The sequence below is a fragment of the Heptranchias perlo genome, chromosome X, assembly GCF_035084215.1.
Source record: "Heptranchias perlo isolate sHepPer1 chromosome X, sHepPer1.hap1, whole genome shotgun sequence".
NCBI classification, from domain to species: domain Eukaryota; kingdom Metazoa; phylum Chordata; class Chondrichthyes; order Hexanchiformes; family Hexanchidae; genus Heptranchias; species Heptranchias perlo.
Genome location: NC_090370.1, coordinates 2,071,466 through 2,089,830, shown reverse-complemented (window position 1 = coordinate 2,089,830; position 18,365 = coordinate 2,071,466). Strand labels below are relative to the sequence as shown.

The 18,365-nt window shown below is 43.4% G+C and overlaps 1 protein-coding gene across 1 annotated transcript in view; it reads right to left on the bottom strand.

Annotated features, from left to right (window-relative positions):
• Window positions 1–18,365, bottom strand: part of timeless (timeless circadian clock) — a 56,053-nt gene that overhangs the window by 27,530 nt on the left and 10,158 nt on the right. The window contains exons 3-15 of the mRNA XM_067976437.1: window positions 17,883–18,036; window positions 16,565–16,679; window positions 15,425–15,487; window positions 14,608–14,712; window positions 13,045–13,200; window positions 10,175–10,308; window positions 8,850–8,937; window positions 6,824–7,000; window positions 5,471–5,688; window positions 4,606–4,709; window positions 2,420–2,589; window positions 1,367–1,492; window positions 803–954 (exon numbers count right to left, since the gene is read on the bottom strand). Of these exons, the coding sequence (XP_067832538.1) occupies window positions 803–954; window positions 1,367–1,492; window positions 2,420–2,589; window positions 4,606–4,709; window positions 5,471–5,688; window positions 6,824–7,000; window positions 8,850–8,937; window positions 10,175–10,308; window positions 13,045–13,200; window positions 14,608–14,712; window positions 15,425–15,487; window positions 16,565–16,679; window positions 17,883–18,036 (1,762 nt within the window). The remainder of the gene's footprint in view (window positions 1–802; window positions 955–1,366; window positions 1,493–2,419; window positions 2,590–4,605; window positions 4,710–5,470; window positions 5,689–6,823; window positions 7,001–8,849; window positions 8,938–10,174; window positions 10,309–13,044; window positions 13,201–14,607; window positions 14,713–15,424; window positions 15,488–16,564; window positions 16,680–17,882; window positions 18,037–18,365) is intronic.

Below are 18,365 nucleotides of genomic sequence, written 5' to 3'. Positions count from 1 at the left end.
GGGGCAAGGTCAAGCTCAAGATCGAGTGCAGCACTGCTCAGTTCCCGAGTGAGCAAGAAGCTGCAGCAACTCCCAGAAAGTGGAAGAAAGAGAAAGAGAGAGAAAAATCACAGGGGAGAGTCATGTCCTTCAGTAGTCACCCCTGTGCTCACTGACCTACATTGGCTCCCAATCCACCAATGCCACAAGTTTAAAATTCTCATCTTTGTGTTCAAAGCCCTCCATGGCCTCCCCCCTCCCTATCTCTGTAACCTCCTCCAGACCTACAACCCTCCGAGATCTCTGCATTCCTCCAATTCTGGCTTTTTGTGCATCTTCCATTTTCTTCGCCCCACCACTGGCGGGCGTGCCTTCAGCTGTCTAGGCCCCAAGTTCTGGAATTCCCTCCCTAAGCCTCTCAACCTCTCTCTCTGCCTGTAAAATCTTCCTTAAAACTCTTTGACCAAGTTTTTGATCACCCCTCCTACTAACTCCTTCTTTGGCTCGGTGTCAATTTTTGTTTGATTTACACTCCTGTGAAGCGCATTGGGATGTTTTACTATGTTAAAGGCGCTGTATAAATGTACGTTGTTGTTGTAGTCTGGGAGCAGTCTACTCTCTTGGCTGGGGTGACAGGTCAGATAAATGGAAAGAAATAAAAATACAAATCCTACCCAAATATCTCAAACATAAGAAAGCAAGCATGAAGAGGCAATATATACTACATTTGAGAGGTCAAAATTACAAACCAAGCATCATTTCTTCACAAGGTAGGTTTATTCAGGATTCTATTAGCACTTCAAAGCTCATAACAAATAGTTACCGTGCGGCTCGGAGAAGCACGAGGGCCTCTGTAGCTTTGCCAGCCAGGAGTGCGTCCTGAATACGAATCGTTGCTTCAGCACGCTGCTCCTCCACAGGGATTTCCGAAGCAGCATCAAATGGAACAACATCCTCAGGGAGAAGCTCTTGGCCCTGGAAAACAAACGCATGCTTCATTCATTAATCAGCTCGTGAAACCAGGGACACTGTACAGGGGTGGAATCGGAGGAGATGGCTCAGGAGGATAACAGGAGGTCAACCACCTTATGTCTTCCTTATGTTAAAAAGAAATTATGGCACAGCTCAAAGCCTTAGCTCTTCTGCAATTTTGCCAAGCACCCACCCTATTGTTTCCACTGCTTGGTTGTGGAAAATGCATTTGGCCCTTTTCTTTTAAAAAAAGGGTGATTGGCAGGCAGTGCACTGGAGTACCAAGGCACAGCACTACCTAACAGTGGGACATGAGTTTGTGCTAGCAATTTACTGACTTTCGCCCAATCAAGCAGTAGTCCTAATGACCTATTCGAAGGGGTCTTAGCTCATTGCTCTTGTATTGGGCACATACCTCTGCCCACTTGCCGAGTTGCTCCAACGTTATTTTCCACATTTCCTCAAGTTCTTCTTGGGATCTTTCTGATGAAGCAGAAGCTAGCCGCTTTGCTTTTGGCTTTTTCCTTTTGAATTTCTTTTTCTGTTTCAACAAACAAGAAATAATCAAACAGCTACATCAGGAGCAACAACTTGTCTCAAGACACCCAAATGTCTCATTTACAGTCCCTCCATGGCCTCACCCCCTTGCTATCTCTGTAACCTCCTCCAGCCCTACAACCCTCAGAGATCTCTGCACTCCTCCAATTCTGGCCTCTTGTGCATCCCCCGATTTTCATCGCTCCACCATTGGCGGCCGTGCCTTCAACTGCCTAGGCCCTAAACTCTGGAATTTCCTCCCTAAACCTCTCCACCTCTCTCTCCTCCTTTAAGACGCTCCTTTGACCAAGTCCTAATATCTCCTTATGTGGCTCAGTGACAAATTTTGTCTGATAATCGCTCCTGTGAAGCGCCTTGGGAAGTTTTGCTATGTTCAAGGCGCTGTATAAATGCAAGTTGTTGTTGTTGTTGATTTCATCCTCATTTCCAGCTATAGCATCTGGGGGAAGTTTTGATGAGCCCCACAGGCACACATTCTTTCTACAACTTCAGCAGTAGAAATTTGCTTTACAGTAAACTCCCCCAATAACTCTGTAGGTAGACGGACCAAGTGTGGTAGGGGGCACATTCAGTAATTCTTGGTCTGTGCTGAATTAGCTGGTCTCAGCCAGGGTAGTGGTTGAGGAAATTAACAAAATTTCCTACATGGACATTGGGTGAACACAGGACTGGGCTTGGCTATGATGCCCTCCAGTCAGTCTGCCAACACCCACTGTCAAGACTCGCAGATGAATAATAACCATTTGGAGGGCACTCAGCTCCCGTGGACCCACACCCCAGCAAAGAGTCTGCATCTTCAGGAAATGGACTAAAACTTAAAATTGCTCTGAAAGCTACAGCCATCAGTTTAAAAAAAAAACAGTTTAGGATAATATAGAAACACAATGTGTAACCCAGACAGAAACATTACCTGCACATAAAGGTTATTTTTGCCTTTACAGAATTTCTCGATCATCCGGATGAAAAGATGGGTAGTTTCAACGAGATCCTTCAGGAATGACTTGGGTTGCTTGGTTGCATCATACTTTCGGAATAATGTTAAGAATAACTCCCGGAACTCCATAACATAGAAGATATTACCTGAAAATGGAACAAGACAGAATGATCAGCCAATTGGATATGCAGATTTCAAATGAAAATGTGTGCCCTTTGATATACAACCGTTTTTTCATGCAACCCTTTGGTGTAAATTATTTCCACCATTTCCCCTTAACCTTCTCTGCTCCAAGGAGAACAATCCCAGCTTCTCCAGTCTCTCCATATAACTGAAGTCCCTCAACCCTATTACCATTCTGGTAAACCTCCTCTGCTCCTCTCTAAGGCCCTGACATCCTTCCTAATGTGTGGTGCCCAGAATTGGACACAATATTCCAGCTGTTCAGCTGGTTGGTGAAGGTTAAGCACTTACCACATAGTGAACCACGGCTATAAACCTGCATCCTACTGCGCTGAGCCAGCCACCGCAAATTAGCACATCAACTCAATAACACTATTCGAACATCATATTGCAGCATTGCTAAGAAAAACTATCAATGCCGAAGACATATGGCGAGCCCTTGACTCATGCTGTGTCCTCCCAAACAGGGGCTGACACATTGGTAGAGACCGGGCATTTCCCTAGAGGGGGAATATAAGAATGGGGACCCGTCCTAGCCATCAACTCATTAACAATACTGAGAGGTGAACTGTGCGCTCAGCTGGGAAAGGGGTGGGGCGGGGGGGGGGGGGGGGAAAGAAACACCATCTTTACAAATTAAAAAGCATCAATATTTACCTTGTTATTGAATAAATTATCCCCAAGTACTGGAAGGCTTTTCCATGCTATCCTGAAAAAGAGGCCAAGACTCCCTCTTAAGGTACAGTCTCCCTATACCAGACGACCTCCTAACAAAGCACCATCAATGCAACTGTAAAAAGCGTATATATGGGGCATCAATCCTGGTGAGGAATTAGCTGGTACTATGGCGGACTTCTCCATGATAGCACAGCTGAGATAAGTAATTCAGTAAGGGAATAAAGGGGGAGAAAAAAGAAGAAAAAGAGCATGTGGGCATAACCTGAATCTCAGTGACGAAGCACACTGGGACTATCTTGCGAAACGAGAAAAACTAAACAAATTTCCAATGAATCTTTATAAAGTAGAACTGCAGATGTACAAAACAAAAAGGATATCAATTCAAGGTGAAACGTTGTAACCTTGGACCATGGCTAAGCAACCATAGGGTTTAAAGCAACATGGTTTCTACATGATTTTTTTCTCCCCCACCATGACCTTCACGCACTGCAAAACACCACCATCTCAGTGATCATAGAGTGTCGCCTCACAGCAATCTAGATACATGGCACCAGTTTTAGTTCTAACTGTGGCTATGCGTATTGTACAAGGAGCTTGCTGGCGTACAGCTCCACTGGCACTCCCTGGTACTTGCCAAAGTGCTGATTATTTATACACGAGTCTCAGCAGGGAGTGCCACCAGGCTCTACAACTGCAGTTTGTATTGCAGACAAACCATGGACACTTCCAGCAGGGACTGCTGTATAGAAATCGGGAATAGGAACCCTGATTATTTTTCCCTTCCTAACCTACATCTTGATTGATATTACGTTGTGCTGCCCAGTCTGAGTTGGGACAATCCAGGAGCTCCAAACAACTGAAATGAACATCGAATTGACCCCAAATCTCCAATGGCACTACATGGGTCCTTGTCTCAACTTGTGTCTTTTTGCTGCCAGTACAACAAGACATCAACTAATGACTTATGCAAAAAAACAATCCAAAGGCTGGCAGCCCACTTATGCACAGAGGGACACTGGAAAGGGCACTGCTGCTAGAGTGTCCTTTGAGCCACTCTAGCAGCAGGACGAAGACTAATGCCACAATGTTGGCCATAAAATAACTACTGCCTGGGCTAGGCTCACACATGAATAACGGGCATTTGAGTGAGGTACCACAGAACAGCCCATGGAACCATATCAAAGCAGAAGGTAGCGGCTTGAGGGGGCAGGGATTCCATTTTAAAAGTTTTCAGGTCAATCACTCGCACTCAAGTGCAACCTGTATACTGGACTTTTATGACACTTTTTTTAAAATCCTACATTTGATAACTCTGGCACTCTCTCTTAGATTCCCATCCTTCGAGTGGTCCATTTCATTGATAGTAGTGAGCAGTTCTTGGTAAGCTTTCAGTGCTAGATGCATTCTGAAAGAAAGGAAGTGTTGTTTTAGCTGAAGTGTAATTTGTCACGTTTTTTGTTGCATATTAGATGATATAACAGAGTACAACCAGACACAAAAAGTAACGATGACAGATGTGGTCAGATGTCTCACCAATTTCACGCTGGCGGTTACTGGAAGCACAGAAAGATATGGAGAAATTGTACTTTGGTACTAACAAACAAGGCAAAGATTTACCATCACATGACTTGCTCCAATAACCAGAGCTTGGTCTGTATTTGAAGCTGTATTATATAAGGGATGGAAGGGCAGATGATGATATAGCCAGGAAGACAGTTGTAATGTAGAGTCAAAAATAATTAGTCAGTCCTATCCCAATGGCTCAGTGATTAAATGCACTGCCTGGTGTAGAATTGAGCCAGAAACCAAGAAGATCCCAGGTTTAATCCAGGCCGTGCTGAATTAACCGATATCAGGACATCAGTTGGGGCACTATAATTGCACGGAACAACCCTGGGCTAAGGATTAATAGGAAAGAAGTCAGGACTGCCACTTGAGCAATGTACCAGAGGTCAGCTGGCATCTGTGGAACCGTACCCCAGGAAAAGTAAATGAACGAAAGGAGAAAAAAACTGAGAGAAGAAAAAATAAATAAATGATAAATGCAGTCAACTAGAATCCAGGAGAAGTGTGTCCAACAGTTCATCTCCCCCAGTAATGTTAATAGAAATGGTCAATAAACCCAGCAGTCTCATTACTTCAACGAATGGAATTAGTTCACTGTACCGTCTCGACCAGGAAATGGCCGCCGCCTTGTCGGTCAGCATCATCTCGTAGTAGTTGGTCACATTGCGCTCAACGAAGTGAAACGCTCGAATGCTGACTGTTTCAGACACCAGCTCAGGGCGGAACTTGTACACCCTGTTGAACTCCATGAAGAATGGCATGGCCCACAGGTAGTAGGTCTCATCGTGCTGCTGTGCTTTTTCACGAATAAGACTATCCTATAAACGGAAAGAGCACACCCCTATATTAAAAGTCTTTGTATATGCGCACAATTCCTGTTTAGCAACCTGCATTTATATAGCGCCTTTAACATAGTAAAACGTCCCCAAGGCGCTTCACAGGAGCGTAAATTGACACCGAGCCACAGAAGATATTAGGACAAGTGACCAAAAGCTTGGTCAAAGAGGTAGGTTTTAAGGAGCGTCTTAAAGGAGGAAAGAGAGAGAGAGAGAGAGAGAGGCGGAGAGGTTTAGGGAGGGGATTCCAGAGCTTAGGGCCTAGGCATCTGAAGGCATGGCTGCCAATGGTGGGGTGAAGGAAATCGGGGATGTGCAAGAGGAAAGAATTGGAGGAGCGCAGAGATCTGGGAGGGTTGTAGGGGCTGGAGGAGGTTACTGAGAAAGGGAGGGGGCGAGGCCATGGAGGGATTTGAAACAGAAGGATGAGAATTTTAAAATTGAGGCATTCCTGGACCGGGAGCCAATGTAGGTCAGTGAGCACAGGGGTGATGGGTGAACGGGACATAGTGCAAGTTAGGATACGGGCAGCAGAGTTTTGGATGACCTCAAGTTTAGAGGGTGGAAGGGTAGGAGGGCAGCCAGGAGAGCACTGGAATAGTTGAGCCTAGAGTTCACAAATCACATCTTCTGGTCACATCATTTCAGTCAAGCCTGCCCGCAATGTCTAAACTATACCGAGCTATACTTACTTCTGATTGAGCCCCTCCAGCTCACTTCACCAAGCTAGCTGGCACCATGCTCTTCACCCAAGAGCTACTTGGCCTCTCCCATCTCCCTCTCTTGCAGCAGCTGCCCTCACCAGACTGCTCAGGTCTCACTAATAACAGGGAGGACCCCAGCTAGCGCACTTTAAAAAGATCCTAAAAGCAGTTAGACCAACTTGAAGCCAGTTCCTGCTGGGAGTATAGCTTTTCTTTGTGGAGGTAGGATTCCCACACTAGCTTGAGAACCCCCTATTATCTGAAACAAGAAGCAAAGCTTCTTTGTGTCTACCGTTTAACTAAAACTTTGAGATCACTGCTGGACAAGCCATTTATTTTAAATCTTCTGGGAGGAGGGAGAAGAAGGGTTCTCCTGCCCCTTTGTGAAGGAGCCCTGCATCTCATGAACTTACCTTTACCACATACATGAGCCTGTTGTAACAGTTCTCCAAAAAATCAACACAGAATTCCTTCAGGAACAGCCTCACATTCAGAGCAGAGCGCCGCTTGCTCTCCACTTCTTTCGCCGCTTGTTTCCTTTTCGGGACTTTGTTGGTCTTCTTGCCACAGTCATGGGTGTAATTTTTAAACTAAGAAAATGTATAATTAAAAAATTAAAATGTCAAAACTGATTAAGCAGTAGAGTGAAAAATAAATCTATAACAACTCCTGTCCTGGACTTCCTTCAGCCCAGTTTGTGCCCCCACAGCTACAGTGAGGAAACAGCCTACGTGTAAGAGTACCATTGGACATACTATGCAGCCAATAATAATTTTTAAAAATTCTTTTGTTCCTTCAAGGCAAGGAGAGATTTAGTAATAGAATAAAATCTGAGATGAAGACAGCTCCAAGACAACAGGCCTGGTGATGGAGGTTTGGAACCAAGTCAACACTGTATGACAGACTCTGTAATCATATCTGAACCAGACAGCAGCAATACTCCAAGGCATTGTTGATGATGATGGACCAGCCAGCCTGGCTCACTAACAGAACCTGGAGGGGTAGCCTGGTCACTGGAGACCTGGATTCTTCCCACTCAGCTCCAGATGCCAATGCCCTAAAAGGGTGGCTCTGGCCAGACAAGCTTACTAGTATCCTGCATTGTTTAGCTGCATGTTTTAGCTGGTTAGACTCCAGCAGTATTCCTGTACAAACTCAGGGGCCTGTGAGCCTTGGCTCTGCCAACCCACACCCAAGGTCTGTGAACTTGGGTAAGTGGTCTGTGCCCTTATGGAGAAAGAGTGTGCACTCAGTTTCTACACAATCGGTGTCTGATTTCTCAGTAACTTGTTCTGGAGATTCTGAACACAGTGACGGATTTCTGGGATGTCAAACACCCAGATGAACCAAAAACAATTTTGCAATTATGCACTTTTTATCTGCAACAAAGAAATGCCTCACCTGGTGTGGTACAGAGCCGATCAAACCAAGTGGTCCCAGCCTCAATCCCCAGTTTGTTCTGAATTACCCGATTTCAGCTGGGCTAGTTACAACTTAACCACATTGCCCTTGGGCTGTGTGTATGTAAGCGCCATGGGACGTTTTACTACGTTAAAGTTATAGTATCTACTGGAATCTGACTTGCAGACAAAGGCGCTACATAAATGCAAGTTGTTGTTGTAGTATATGGAGGGAGAGGGAGTGCAGAGTTGGGGGGGGGGGGGGGGGGGGAATACAGCCAGGATTCCTGCTCGTGATCACTGTTTCATTAATCCCACTGGAAAGTGAGAAAGTGTGCATATCTGGTGAAGAAAGATCAGGTTCAGCTGTGACACACTATTTCTAGACTCAAGTAAAGGATGTCTGGGAGGAGAAAATAAAATTAGAATAACATATGCCAGTTACTGAACCTGCACCATGGGACATCCAATAATACTATTTATTTTTTTAAAACAACACACATATCTAGGGAGTAATATGATGCAACTTGCTATCAAAGAATTGTTAAGAATGCCACTAAACATTAAAAACCACAAACATTTATAAATAATGATACTCTTATTAAATTCAGATTTTTCACAGCTGTAGTATTTCAATACTTTCTGAATCACAGATTTGACTGTGCATTGTGAAGCTACAATTCATTGAAACTTCTCTTGAGAAAACACAATTTAAAAACGTATTACCAATAACTTACCTCTGATTGAGGCTGCCATCTTTCAAGCAAGAGACGAGGTACTTTAAGGTGACTTATTTAAATATTTGATAATGGGTGTGTTTTTTTGCAGACTAATAATAATCAAAAATATGGTCAATGAAGGGCCTTACCCTGGAGTAATGCTTTAAAATTTTCTGAAGTATTAGTGCTAAGACATCATTTAAGATGCTGTCTCTTATCCCACTTGATCTGGTTGGCATAGCTGTTAAGTGGGGCTGCAGTTAACTGTATATATACACATACTAATACCTGTAACTAATATCTGTAACACTTTCACTCACTTTGTGGACACCCATATGGCAAACAACATCCCTGTCTGCAATTGACTTCAAGCCTTGTACGAGGTACGTCCCCCCAAAACGAGAATGCCTAAAACAAATAAAGTACACATTTGGTAGCCAAGAAATTACATTTTAAAAAAGCATTCACTTAAGCAAAAAAGTGCACATGCAGTACTTGTGGGTTTTTTTTGGTCAAAGATTTGTTCACCTGGATGAAAAATAAAACAGCAGTGTTTGTGGGGAGAGGATAGGTAGACGCGAGTGATCCGATACAAGTTCATACCCGAGGTTCCCCACAGGGAGGGGCAGAGACAGAAGGAAGGCTGCTTATTTCCAGCCTGCTCTTGTGTACTTTTATAATAGCTGCTCATACTGCAGCATTGCCAAAGAATGGCACAGGGAGAAAATATTTCACAAGAACTGAAAAAAAAACAGCACTTAACATTTCTACAAGGAAGCCTTACATATAATAGAGTGGAGGCTTGCTGTTTGCAAGGGGGAGATTTAATAGAGGCGTTCAAAATTATGAAGGGTTTTGATAGAGTAAATAAGGAGAAACTGTTTCCACTGACAGGAGGGTCGGTAACCGGAGGACACAGTTTTAAGATAATTGGCCAAAAGAACCAGAGGGGGAGATGAGGAGAATTTTTTCCTTTTTATGCAGCGAGTTGTTATGATCTGGAATGCGCTGCCTTAAAGGGCGGTGGAAGCAGATTCAGTAGTAACTTTCAAAAGGAAATTGGATAAGTACTTGAAAAGGAAAAATTTGCAGGGCTATGGGGAAAGTGCAGGGGGAGTGGGACCAATTGGATAGCTCTTTCAAAGAGCTGGAACAGGCACAATGGGCCGAATGACCTCCTTCTGTGCTGTAATATTCTATGATGTGGAGATGCCGGTGATGGACTGGGGTTGACAATTGTAAACAATTTTACAACACCAAGTTATAGTCCAACAATTTTATTTGAAATTCACAAGCTTTCGGAGGCTTCCTCCTTCCTCAGGTGAATGTTGTGGAAAATGTTTCCACAACATTCACCTGAGGAAGGAGGAAGCCTCCGAAAGCTTGTGCATTTCAAATAAAATTGTTGGACTATAACTTGTTGTAAAATTGTTTACAGTAATATTCTATGATACACTTGGCACCCTCAATCAGGAGACCGTACTGCCAGCACTTGAAGGGGATGCAGGTAAGATACAGGACTACAACACTGTGGCACCAATTCTCCAACCCATGCTCCCTTCCATCAAGCAAGGCACCCTGCTCTGAGCGAGGGTCCCTCTGCAACACAAAACCTCAGTAATATTTCACCTGTCTCGATTCTCACCTGGTCCCCCTTTCAAAAATTCTTTTCTTCTTCTCAGCCAGCTCTCTCTGCTTTAAGATTTCGAGTTCTCTGGACTCGCTCTCTTTCTCCTTCACAGTTTTCGCTTGCCCCGTAGTAGCAAGTTGGTCAGGGTTCTGTAGGAGACAAATTCCCATTTAATCATTCTGTTCAAATATTGCTCAGTTTGCCAAAATTGAGCCATGACAGAAGAAGTTTTACTTTTTTTTTTGCAGGGAAATTTTTGTGGTGCTTGTGCATCACTTAAAATGGTAACTTCTGTGCTGGTGGCTCTGTTTGTACGTGCACCACCAATGAGGTACTGAGCCACACTAGGCAGGTCCTTGGTTCGATGCTGGACCTGTGCTGATCTCAGAGGGCAGTGGCAGGACACTACAATTGGCCCGGTACCTTAACAAGAGTCAGTGCTGTCAGAAGAGAAAACGGGGGGGGGGGGGAATAAAAACTAAACAAATCAAGTTAAAAGGCATTCACTCCCAGCACCACATAGCAACCTGCTTCCAGCCCTTCACTAATGCCACTCGCAAACCGACTATTGTAGATGCTCAAGACAATTCTCCCCTTATGAAAGTACACAAAGAACAAACTTGCATTTATACAGTGCCTTTCAGAACCTCAGGACATCCCAAAGCGCTTTACAGCCAATGAAGTTGTTTGTAGGAAATGTGGCAGCCAATTTGCACACAGCAAGGTCCCATAAACAGCAATGCGATAATGACCAGATAATCTGTTTTTTTTTTGAAGTGATGTTGTTTGAGGGATAAATATTGGCCCTAGGACACCGGGGAGACCTCCCTCCACTGGGAGTGTTAACCTGGATTATGGGCTCAAGTCTCCGGAGGGGGGCTTAAACCCACGACCTTCTGCTTCAGAGGCGAGACTGCTTCCCACTGAGCCAAGGCTCCCATGCAGCCTCCGTTCCCCACAGCGACACCGCTCAGATTAGGGAATGTGTGCAGAGGATTGTGGGCACCAAAGGGTGTTCCACCATTCCATTGGGCACTGGTACGAAAGTCTTCTTCTTTTAACTGAATCCAAAACTCCAGTATTACTAATCTGATTCCTTCCCTCCGGCCCCACCACACCTGGTACATAGGAACAGGGGTAGGCCATTCAGCCCATCAAACCCGCTCCACCATTTGATAAGATCATGGCTGATCTGTGATCTAATTCCATATACCTGCCTTTGGCCCATGTCCCTTAATACCTTTGGTTGGCAAAAAGCTATCTATCTCAGATTTAAAATTAGCAATTGAGCTGGTATCAATTGCCACCAATCTTTGTGTCATCGGCAAACTTAGATAGGAGACTTTCTATGCCTTCATCTAAGTAGTTAATAAATATTGTAAATAATTGAGGCCCCAAGACAGATCCCTGCGGGACTCCACTAGTCACATCCTGCCAATGTGAGTACCTACCCATTATCCCGACTCTCTGTCGCCTTTCACTCAGCCAACTTCCTAACCAAGTCCGTACTTTTCCCTCGATTCCATGGGCTTCTATCTTAGCTAACAGTCTTTTATGTGGGACCTTATCAAATGCCTTCTGGAAGTCCATATAAATAACATCCATTGACATTCCCCTGTCCACTACTTTAGTCACCGCTTCAAAAAATTCAATCAGGTTTGTCAGGCACGACCGACCTTTCACAAATCCATGCTGGCTCTCTCTGATTAACTGAAAATTCGAGGTGTTCAGTCACCCCATCCTTAATTATAGACTCCAGCATTTTCCCCACAACAGATGTTAGGCTAACTGGTCTATAATTCCCTGGTTTCCCTCTCTCTCCTTTCTTAAAAAGCGGAGTGACATGTGTCATTTTCCAATCTAGAGGGACAGTTCCTGAATCTAGAGAACTTTGAAAGATTATAGTTAGGGCATCTGCAATGTGCTCACCTACTTCCTTTAAAACCCTGGGATGGAAACCATCTGGTCCTGGGGATTTGTCACTCTTTAGTGCTATTATTTTCTTCATTACTGTTGCTTTACTTATGTTAATTTTATCGAGTCCCTGTCCTCGATTCAATATTATTTTTTGGGGGGATTTCCGCCATGCTAACCTCTTTTTCTCCTGTAAATACTGACGCAAAGTAATTATTCAACATGTCCGCCATTTCCCCATTGTCAATGACAATATCCCCACTTTCAGTTTTTAAGGGGCCAACACTGCTCCTGACCACCCTCTTTTTCCTAATATAACTATAAAAGTTCTTCGTATTTGTTTTGATATCCCTTGCGAGTTTCTTTTCATACTCTCTTTTGTAGCTGTTACTATCTGTTTTGTGACCCTTTGTATCTTTCCGATTCGCCAAGATCTGTGCCATTTTTTGCCTTTTTGTATGCCCTTTCCTTATGTCTTATGCTGTCTCTTACCTCTTTAGTTGTCCTTGGCTGTTTTTTTTGGCAAGTAGAGTTCTTGCCCCTCAGGGGTATAAACCGGTTCTGTATCACATTAAATGTTTCTTTAAACATTTCCCACTGATCATCAGTCGTTTTACCCATTAACAGATTTGCCCAGTTTACTGCGGACAAGTCTAGAATCTTAGCAGCTGATTCACTTTTTTCCCTTTCAAACACTACATTAACTCGATCATGTTATGATCGCTATTGGATAGATGTTCACGCACAGTTAAGCTGTTAACTAAATCTGGTTCATTACTCATTACTAAATCTAGTATGGCTTGCCCCCTTGTAGCCTCTAGGACATACTGCTGTAGAAAACTATCCCAGACACACTTAAGAAATTCACTACCTTTCTGACAGTTGCTAGTCTGCTTTTCCCAATCTACGTGAAGGTTAAAGTCCCCCATTAAGACAACTATGCCTTTCTTACACACTTGTCCAGCACTAACCTGATTTCTGAACAGGAGGGAGATTATCTCCAGTATGTGCATGGCCCATTGTTGCTCTTCCTGGGAAGTAGCCAGAAATTTAATCAGATCATCCATCCCACTCATGTGCATAGCCCATAACACCTTGTCGTGCACGCTGGCATCATCATCCACATTCTGCATGGAAAGTAAAAATGGGCACCAACAACAGAAAATGGTTACAAAATTACACACTTAAGAAGAAAAAATAAAATCAAGGTGCCGTGATGCTTAAGAGAGCTTGTTATATTTTTATTTAAAAGTCAGTTCAGCCATTTTTATCCATCTCCTAGCAACACAGAAGTACTGGCTGTTGATAAAGAGTTACTTAGAACGAGTTTGATATTGACTTGACAGTTTGTGACTAAACAAGAAACAGAACAGATAAATCAGCGAGACTGTGAAAGCTTAGCGATGTTGAAAAAGTATTTCCCTCTATGGTTGGATAATGGGGTTGGAGACTTAATACAATTCAGGAATCTCCAATGAAACAAATCCAAGACTAGTCTCACATCACATTCTTAGTACAAACCTATTGTCATATTATTCCATCTCTTTCCCCCCCAAAAAAAGTGTTGAGAAAACAGTACAATATGGTGCACTTTCGTTTTCAGCTGAGCTTTATTAATGCAATTTGTAGCACTCAATATACACTCATGTCCTCTCAGTCAGATCGATTCATGCTAATTCTCATCATTTTCCTGTCCTAACCAGGACCAAACTGAAATAAGCAAATAGGAATCCATAATGCAAAAAGAGCAGATGCACAATTAAGCAGATTAGGTTTACACGACACATCATGGAAATGAAAAAAAAAATCTCACAACCTCAGTCTTATGTAATTAAATGTTACATAATTAAGCAGGAGGTATCAAAGAAAAAACTAAAGAAAGAGGCATTAATATGGAACACAAGAAAAGTGAGAACAGAGAATTGCAATTCAGGGCGTAACGCGTGAAGTCTGTTTATTTGAGGCTATATTTCTCTCTCTTACGCGCACACACACACTTTTAACTTGTGTGCAGGATTGACGCCCACAGAGACAAGGTGAACTGCTAATACAGTACACTGAAGAAGAAAGATTTTGTACTAAATTACTACACATGGAAGATATCCATACATCCATTCGTGTTCTTCAGACCTCCAATTTTCCTGCATTTTCCTCTTTATCTCGCTGGTTTACAGGTAGTCTGACAGTAGGTGTTTGCACAGAACACCTCCATCAAGTGGCATCGTGAAATGATATACTGTCAACAGTCCTCCAACCTGCTTCATGAAGTCACTTTTACACAAAACATCTGTACCCAGCTGCCTTCAAGAGACAGGCACTATTTAGACACCTCACTTTGTTGCACAGCAATTCAAGAGAATACCCTTTTCCTTTAATTACAACTTATATAAGTTAATACATCAGCATGACAATTGTTTATTTCATGAGTGATGAATAATGGAACTAAACTGATGGAGACAAACAACATTAAAGCACCAAAAGGAAAACAAAGGATTTTGAAGGCTATTGGCTAGAGATAATTTATCATAACAGACCTTCTCCTCCTCCTCAGAGTCAGGTGGTACATGTAGAACATTTCGAACCAGCAACAGGATCCTTTCAATCAGCAGATTATCCTCCTCCTGCCTCTGCTCCCAATCCTGTTATAGAAACATCATCTTTAAGTAGGAAGAAAAGAACCTCACAACCGACAGTAATTCATGTACCAGCATTTCTTCAACACCAGATAAACATGACCAGAAGGTCCCAGGTTTGATCCTTTAAGGGATCCTTCATTATTAAATCAAGTCAGTCACATGTTCAAGTTAAAACTGTTGACACTAACCGAACTGAAGGGCTATGGGGAGACAACTGGGCACTACATTTATTTAGAAAAAAAAGGTAGTAATAATAAGAATTGAACAGTTTTAAAAACAAAACAATTTGCGTTCCTCCTCTCCAGAAGGTGAAGACTCTTGCTGGGGTATAGTTCCGTAAGTGCTGCCAGCCCTTTGGTACCGCGCCTGAGTCGTCATTCTTCATGTGCAAGCCCAGACAACATTGAGGGAGGCATCACAGCTGACCCCAATCCTGTCCTCACCAGACATCCACACATACAGTTTCCAGCAAGGATCACTGAACAGTAATCAGGAGCAGGAGCTCTAGGGCGATTTCCCTCCTCCCTAACCCAGGGAGGTTGAGGCCGATTGTAGCAGCCGACTGCTGTGCTGGCTGAGATCACCGAACTCCGCACCAACCAGAAATCAAACATGGGACCTTCGTGTATGGTTGAGGAACGTAACAGGCGGTGCTTTTACCAACTGAACCATCACAAGCCGTTTTAAAAAAAAATAAAGCTGTACTTTCACTTACCAGCTGCAAGAGATCATAGAGTTTTTCACTGAGAACTCCAAACACCTTTTCATCTGCAAAAGCCTACAACATAAAGACAGTGGTATAACTACACTGGACATTAGTAGTGTTTAAAAAAAAGTGCAGTTAAATAGGTACAATCTACAGATCACTCTACACACTAACACTAATCCTACTGGAAGTCATTGCTCGCTTCCCCCCCCTCAATAAAATCACTTTTTCATTTCTGACAAGTTGGGTTAGTGTCTCCCCACCGCCCCCCCTCCCCTTAGGTCACTCCACACTCTGAAGAGAGTTAGCTGGTGACCTACTCTCTACCCTGTGACTGGCTGCTGAGTGATGCTCAAAGTAAGTGTGGTTCAGGGTGACATGCCCTTCCTCCTTCCCTGTGAGGCAGCACCAGACCTCCAACCATTTTAACACAGCTGAGACCAGCAACTCAGCAGACTGAGATTTGGGGGCACAAACCTGACTCCTACCCCATTGTGGTTAATCATGCTATGCTATCCACCATGTTACCTTAAATTGCTTTTTACCCTCTCCCAGTTTCCTCCTCTCCTCTCTGAGGCACCAAAACTTGTTGCAGGAGGGTTGATGGGTGTTAGTATCGCATGTAAGTGGCTATTCTTCATGAGGGTTTAGGCAGTGTGTTGGCAGGATATTCAATCATGAATGGCATCACAGCCTATCCAGATCCTGTTTTTACTTAAACAAACACATTTCAGAAAAGGGTCACTGGACAGCAATCATAAGTAGGAAATCCTGGTTGATATTTGTTTCTCCTCCTTAGCCTGGAGATACTGAAGCAATCTGTTGCACCCCTACTTCTGCCCCAACTGAGATGAGCTGCCAGAGCAGACTGACTGACTGCCTCTCATTAGCATCCTAAATGAAATGAGTTTAGGCAGTCTCAAAGGTTCACAGCTACAGTAATCGTATAGTTTTATTCCATTACTGCAGCCATGTACCTTTGGGTACCTCTGAAAATTAAGCACCATTATTTACTGTTCCCATGAAGTAAGGAGATCTAAATACGATTACGTTGAAAGTAGCTGACAATTATGCAGTTCACTGGAGTCTCACATCCAGACATGGTCTGCAATAGGAGATTAGTTTCCTTTCCATCCTTTATGTACTTGCCTCTTTGTATCCCTGCAGATATGAAACCACTTGCAGAAAATGATGCCTGAAGGTAGGGTTGTCAGGAACCTTCCCAAAACACAGAAGTGCTGGCTGTGTTAGATTTACCAACAATCTAGAAACAAAACACAGGGGAGGAACACACCAGACATCACACTGTGTTACAAATGAAAAGCAATCATTATTAAAATTGGTATGTTCTGTTATCTATCCATTCAAAAGTCCTATGTCAACAATGTCTGAAGTTTTCAATGTTAATTTGTGTCCACATCTGATGCCTGCCCAATCACATTTTCAATAGGATTTTCCCGTTAATGTGACAGGCTGGATGCTGCAGCTCCAAGCTCCAGCCACCAGGTAGCTCTGCAGAGGAATGCCAGGATGCTCAAACTCCTCTGGCAGCCATCTTAGTAAAGGTGAGCACACAACCAAGTGTTTAGACTTTTTAAACAAAAGTTCTATAAATTTGAAATACCCCTGTTGTTGTTTAAAAAACACTAAAGTTTTTTATCCCACCCCCCCTCCCCAATCCTGACACCAAACCCTACCCAAGGAGCTAGATTTCACTTGTGCCCAACATTGACCACTGTTCAGATCTTTTAGTGCATCTTCTGTGATGTCCCAGGATCTTAAGCAAATAGCACTAATGACACAGCCCAGCAGCATCCCTCCTGCAAACAATCCCAATACTGAAACTACAAAAATGCGATCTTGAAGGGAACAGCCTACTAAGGGAACATCAAATCTGCATGACCTTTAGCTCACCCCCTTAATCGCTATGCGGCAAACCTGACTAATGGACATACAGATCATGCACACGGTGAATCTTTGCCTGTTTCTGGTTACAACACCAACCTAACCCCCAACTTCCAATCAGTGGGTAGTTCTCAGGCTCTTGATTTAAACACCCGTCCCCGAGGATACATTTGAAACCTTATTAGTTCCCCCGCCCCACAGAAAATATTTCATGCCTTAGCTCCTATCACCCTCCCCACCCCCAAGATTTCCCTTCTCCTTTAAGCAACATTCTGTGTTTTTGTGGATTTTTCAAATTTGGAACATTCATCACTAGAACCCTGCAAACAAAAAGTCCCATTGGGGGAGCCAAAGGGACATTTAGTTACCTCCTTATCTGCTTGATTACAGCAGGACATTTCAGACAAAACCAGCAGTTGATGCATGTTTCACTTTTGTAGTTTGAGACATCACCTAAATGCAGAGGCTACACTATTGCTATATAAATTCTTTGCCCTTTTCCACACAGAGAGCACTCGGCAAAAATTTTCCATGCAACAAAACTTTCTAATTTGGTTCACACCTGATAACTGCTTCATACAGCAACTTCTCCTGAGGGTACTGTGCGACAATGGGCAGCAAGTCATTTTGTAGAATCTGTGCAGCTCCGAGCTGCTGCCGAATGTCTCTCGTCTCATCTTCGTGTCTTAGGTACCTGATTAGGTCCTTTATACTCTCTGAAAAACAAGAATGAATTCCAGTCATAACAAAAATATTTCACTTCCAATCTTCTCTACTCCTTTTCCTGAAGGCGGTGACTCTCGCTGCGGTATGGTTTCACTCAAGTGGCCATTTTTCATGCGTGAACCTAGAAAGTGAGTGCTGGCAGGCTATGTAATCATGATGGGCATCAGAACCAAACCCAATTCTGTTCCTGTCAAACGTCCATAAGACCATAAGAGATAGGAGCAGGAGTAGGCCATTCGGCCCCTCGAGCCTGCTCCGCCACTCAATGAGATCATGGCTGATCTGATTTTTACTTCAACTCCACTTTCCCGCCCTTTCC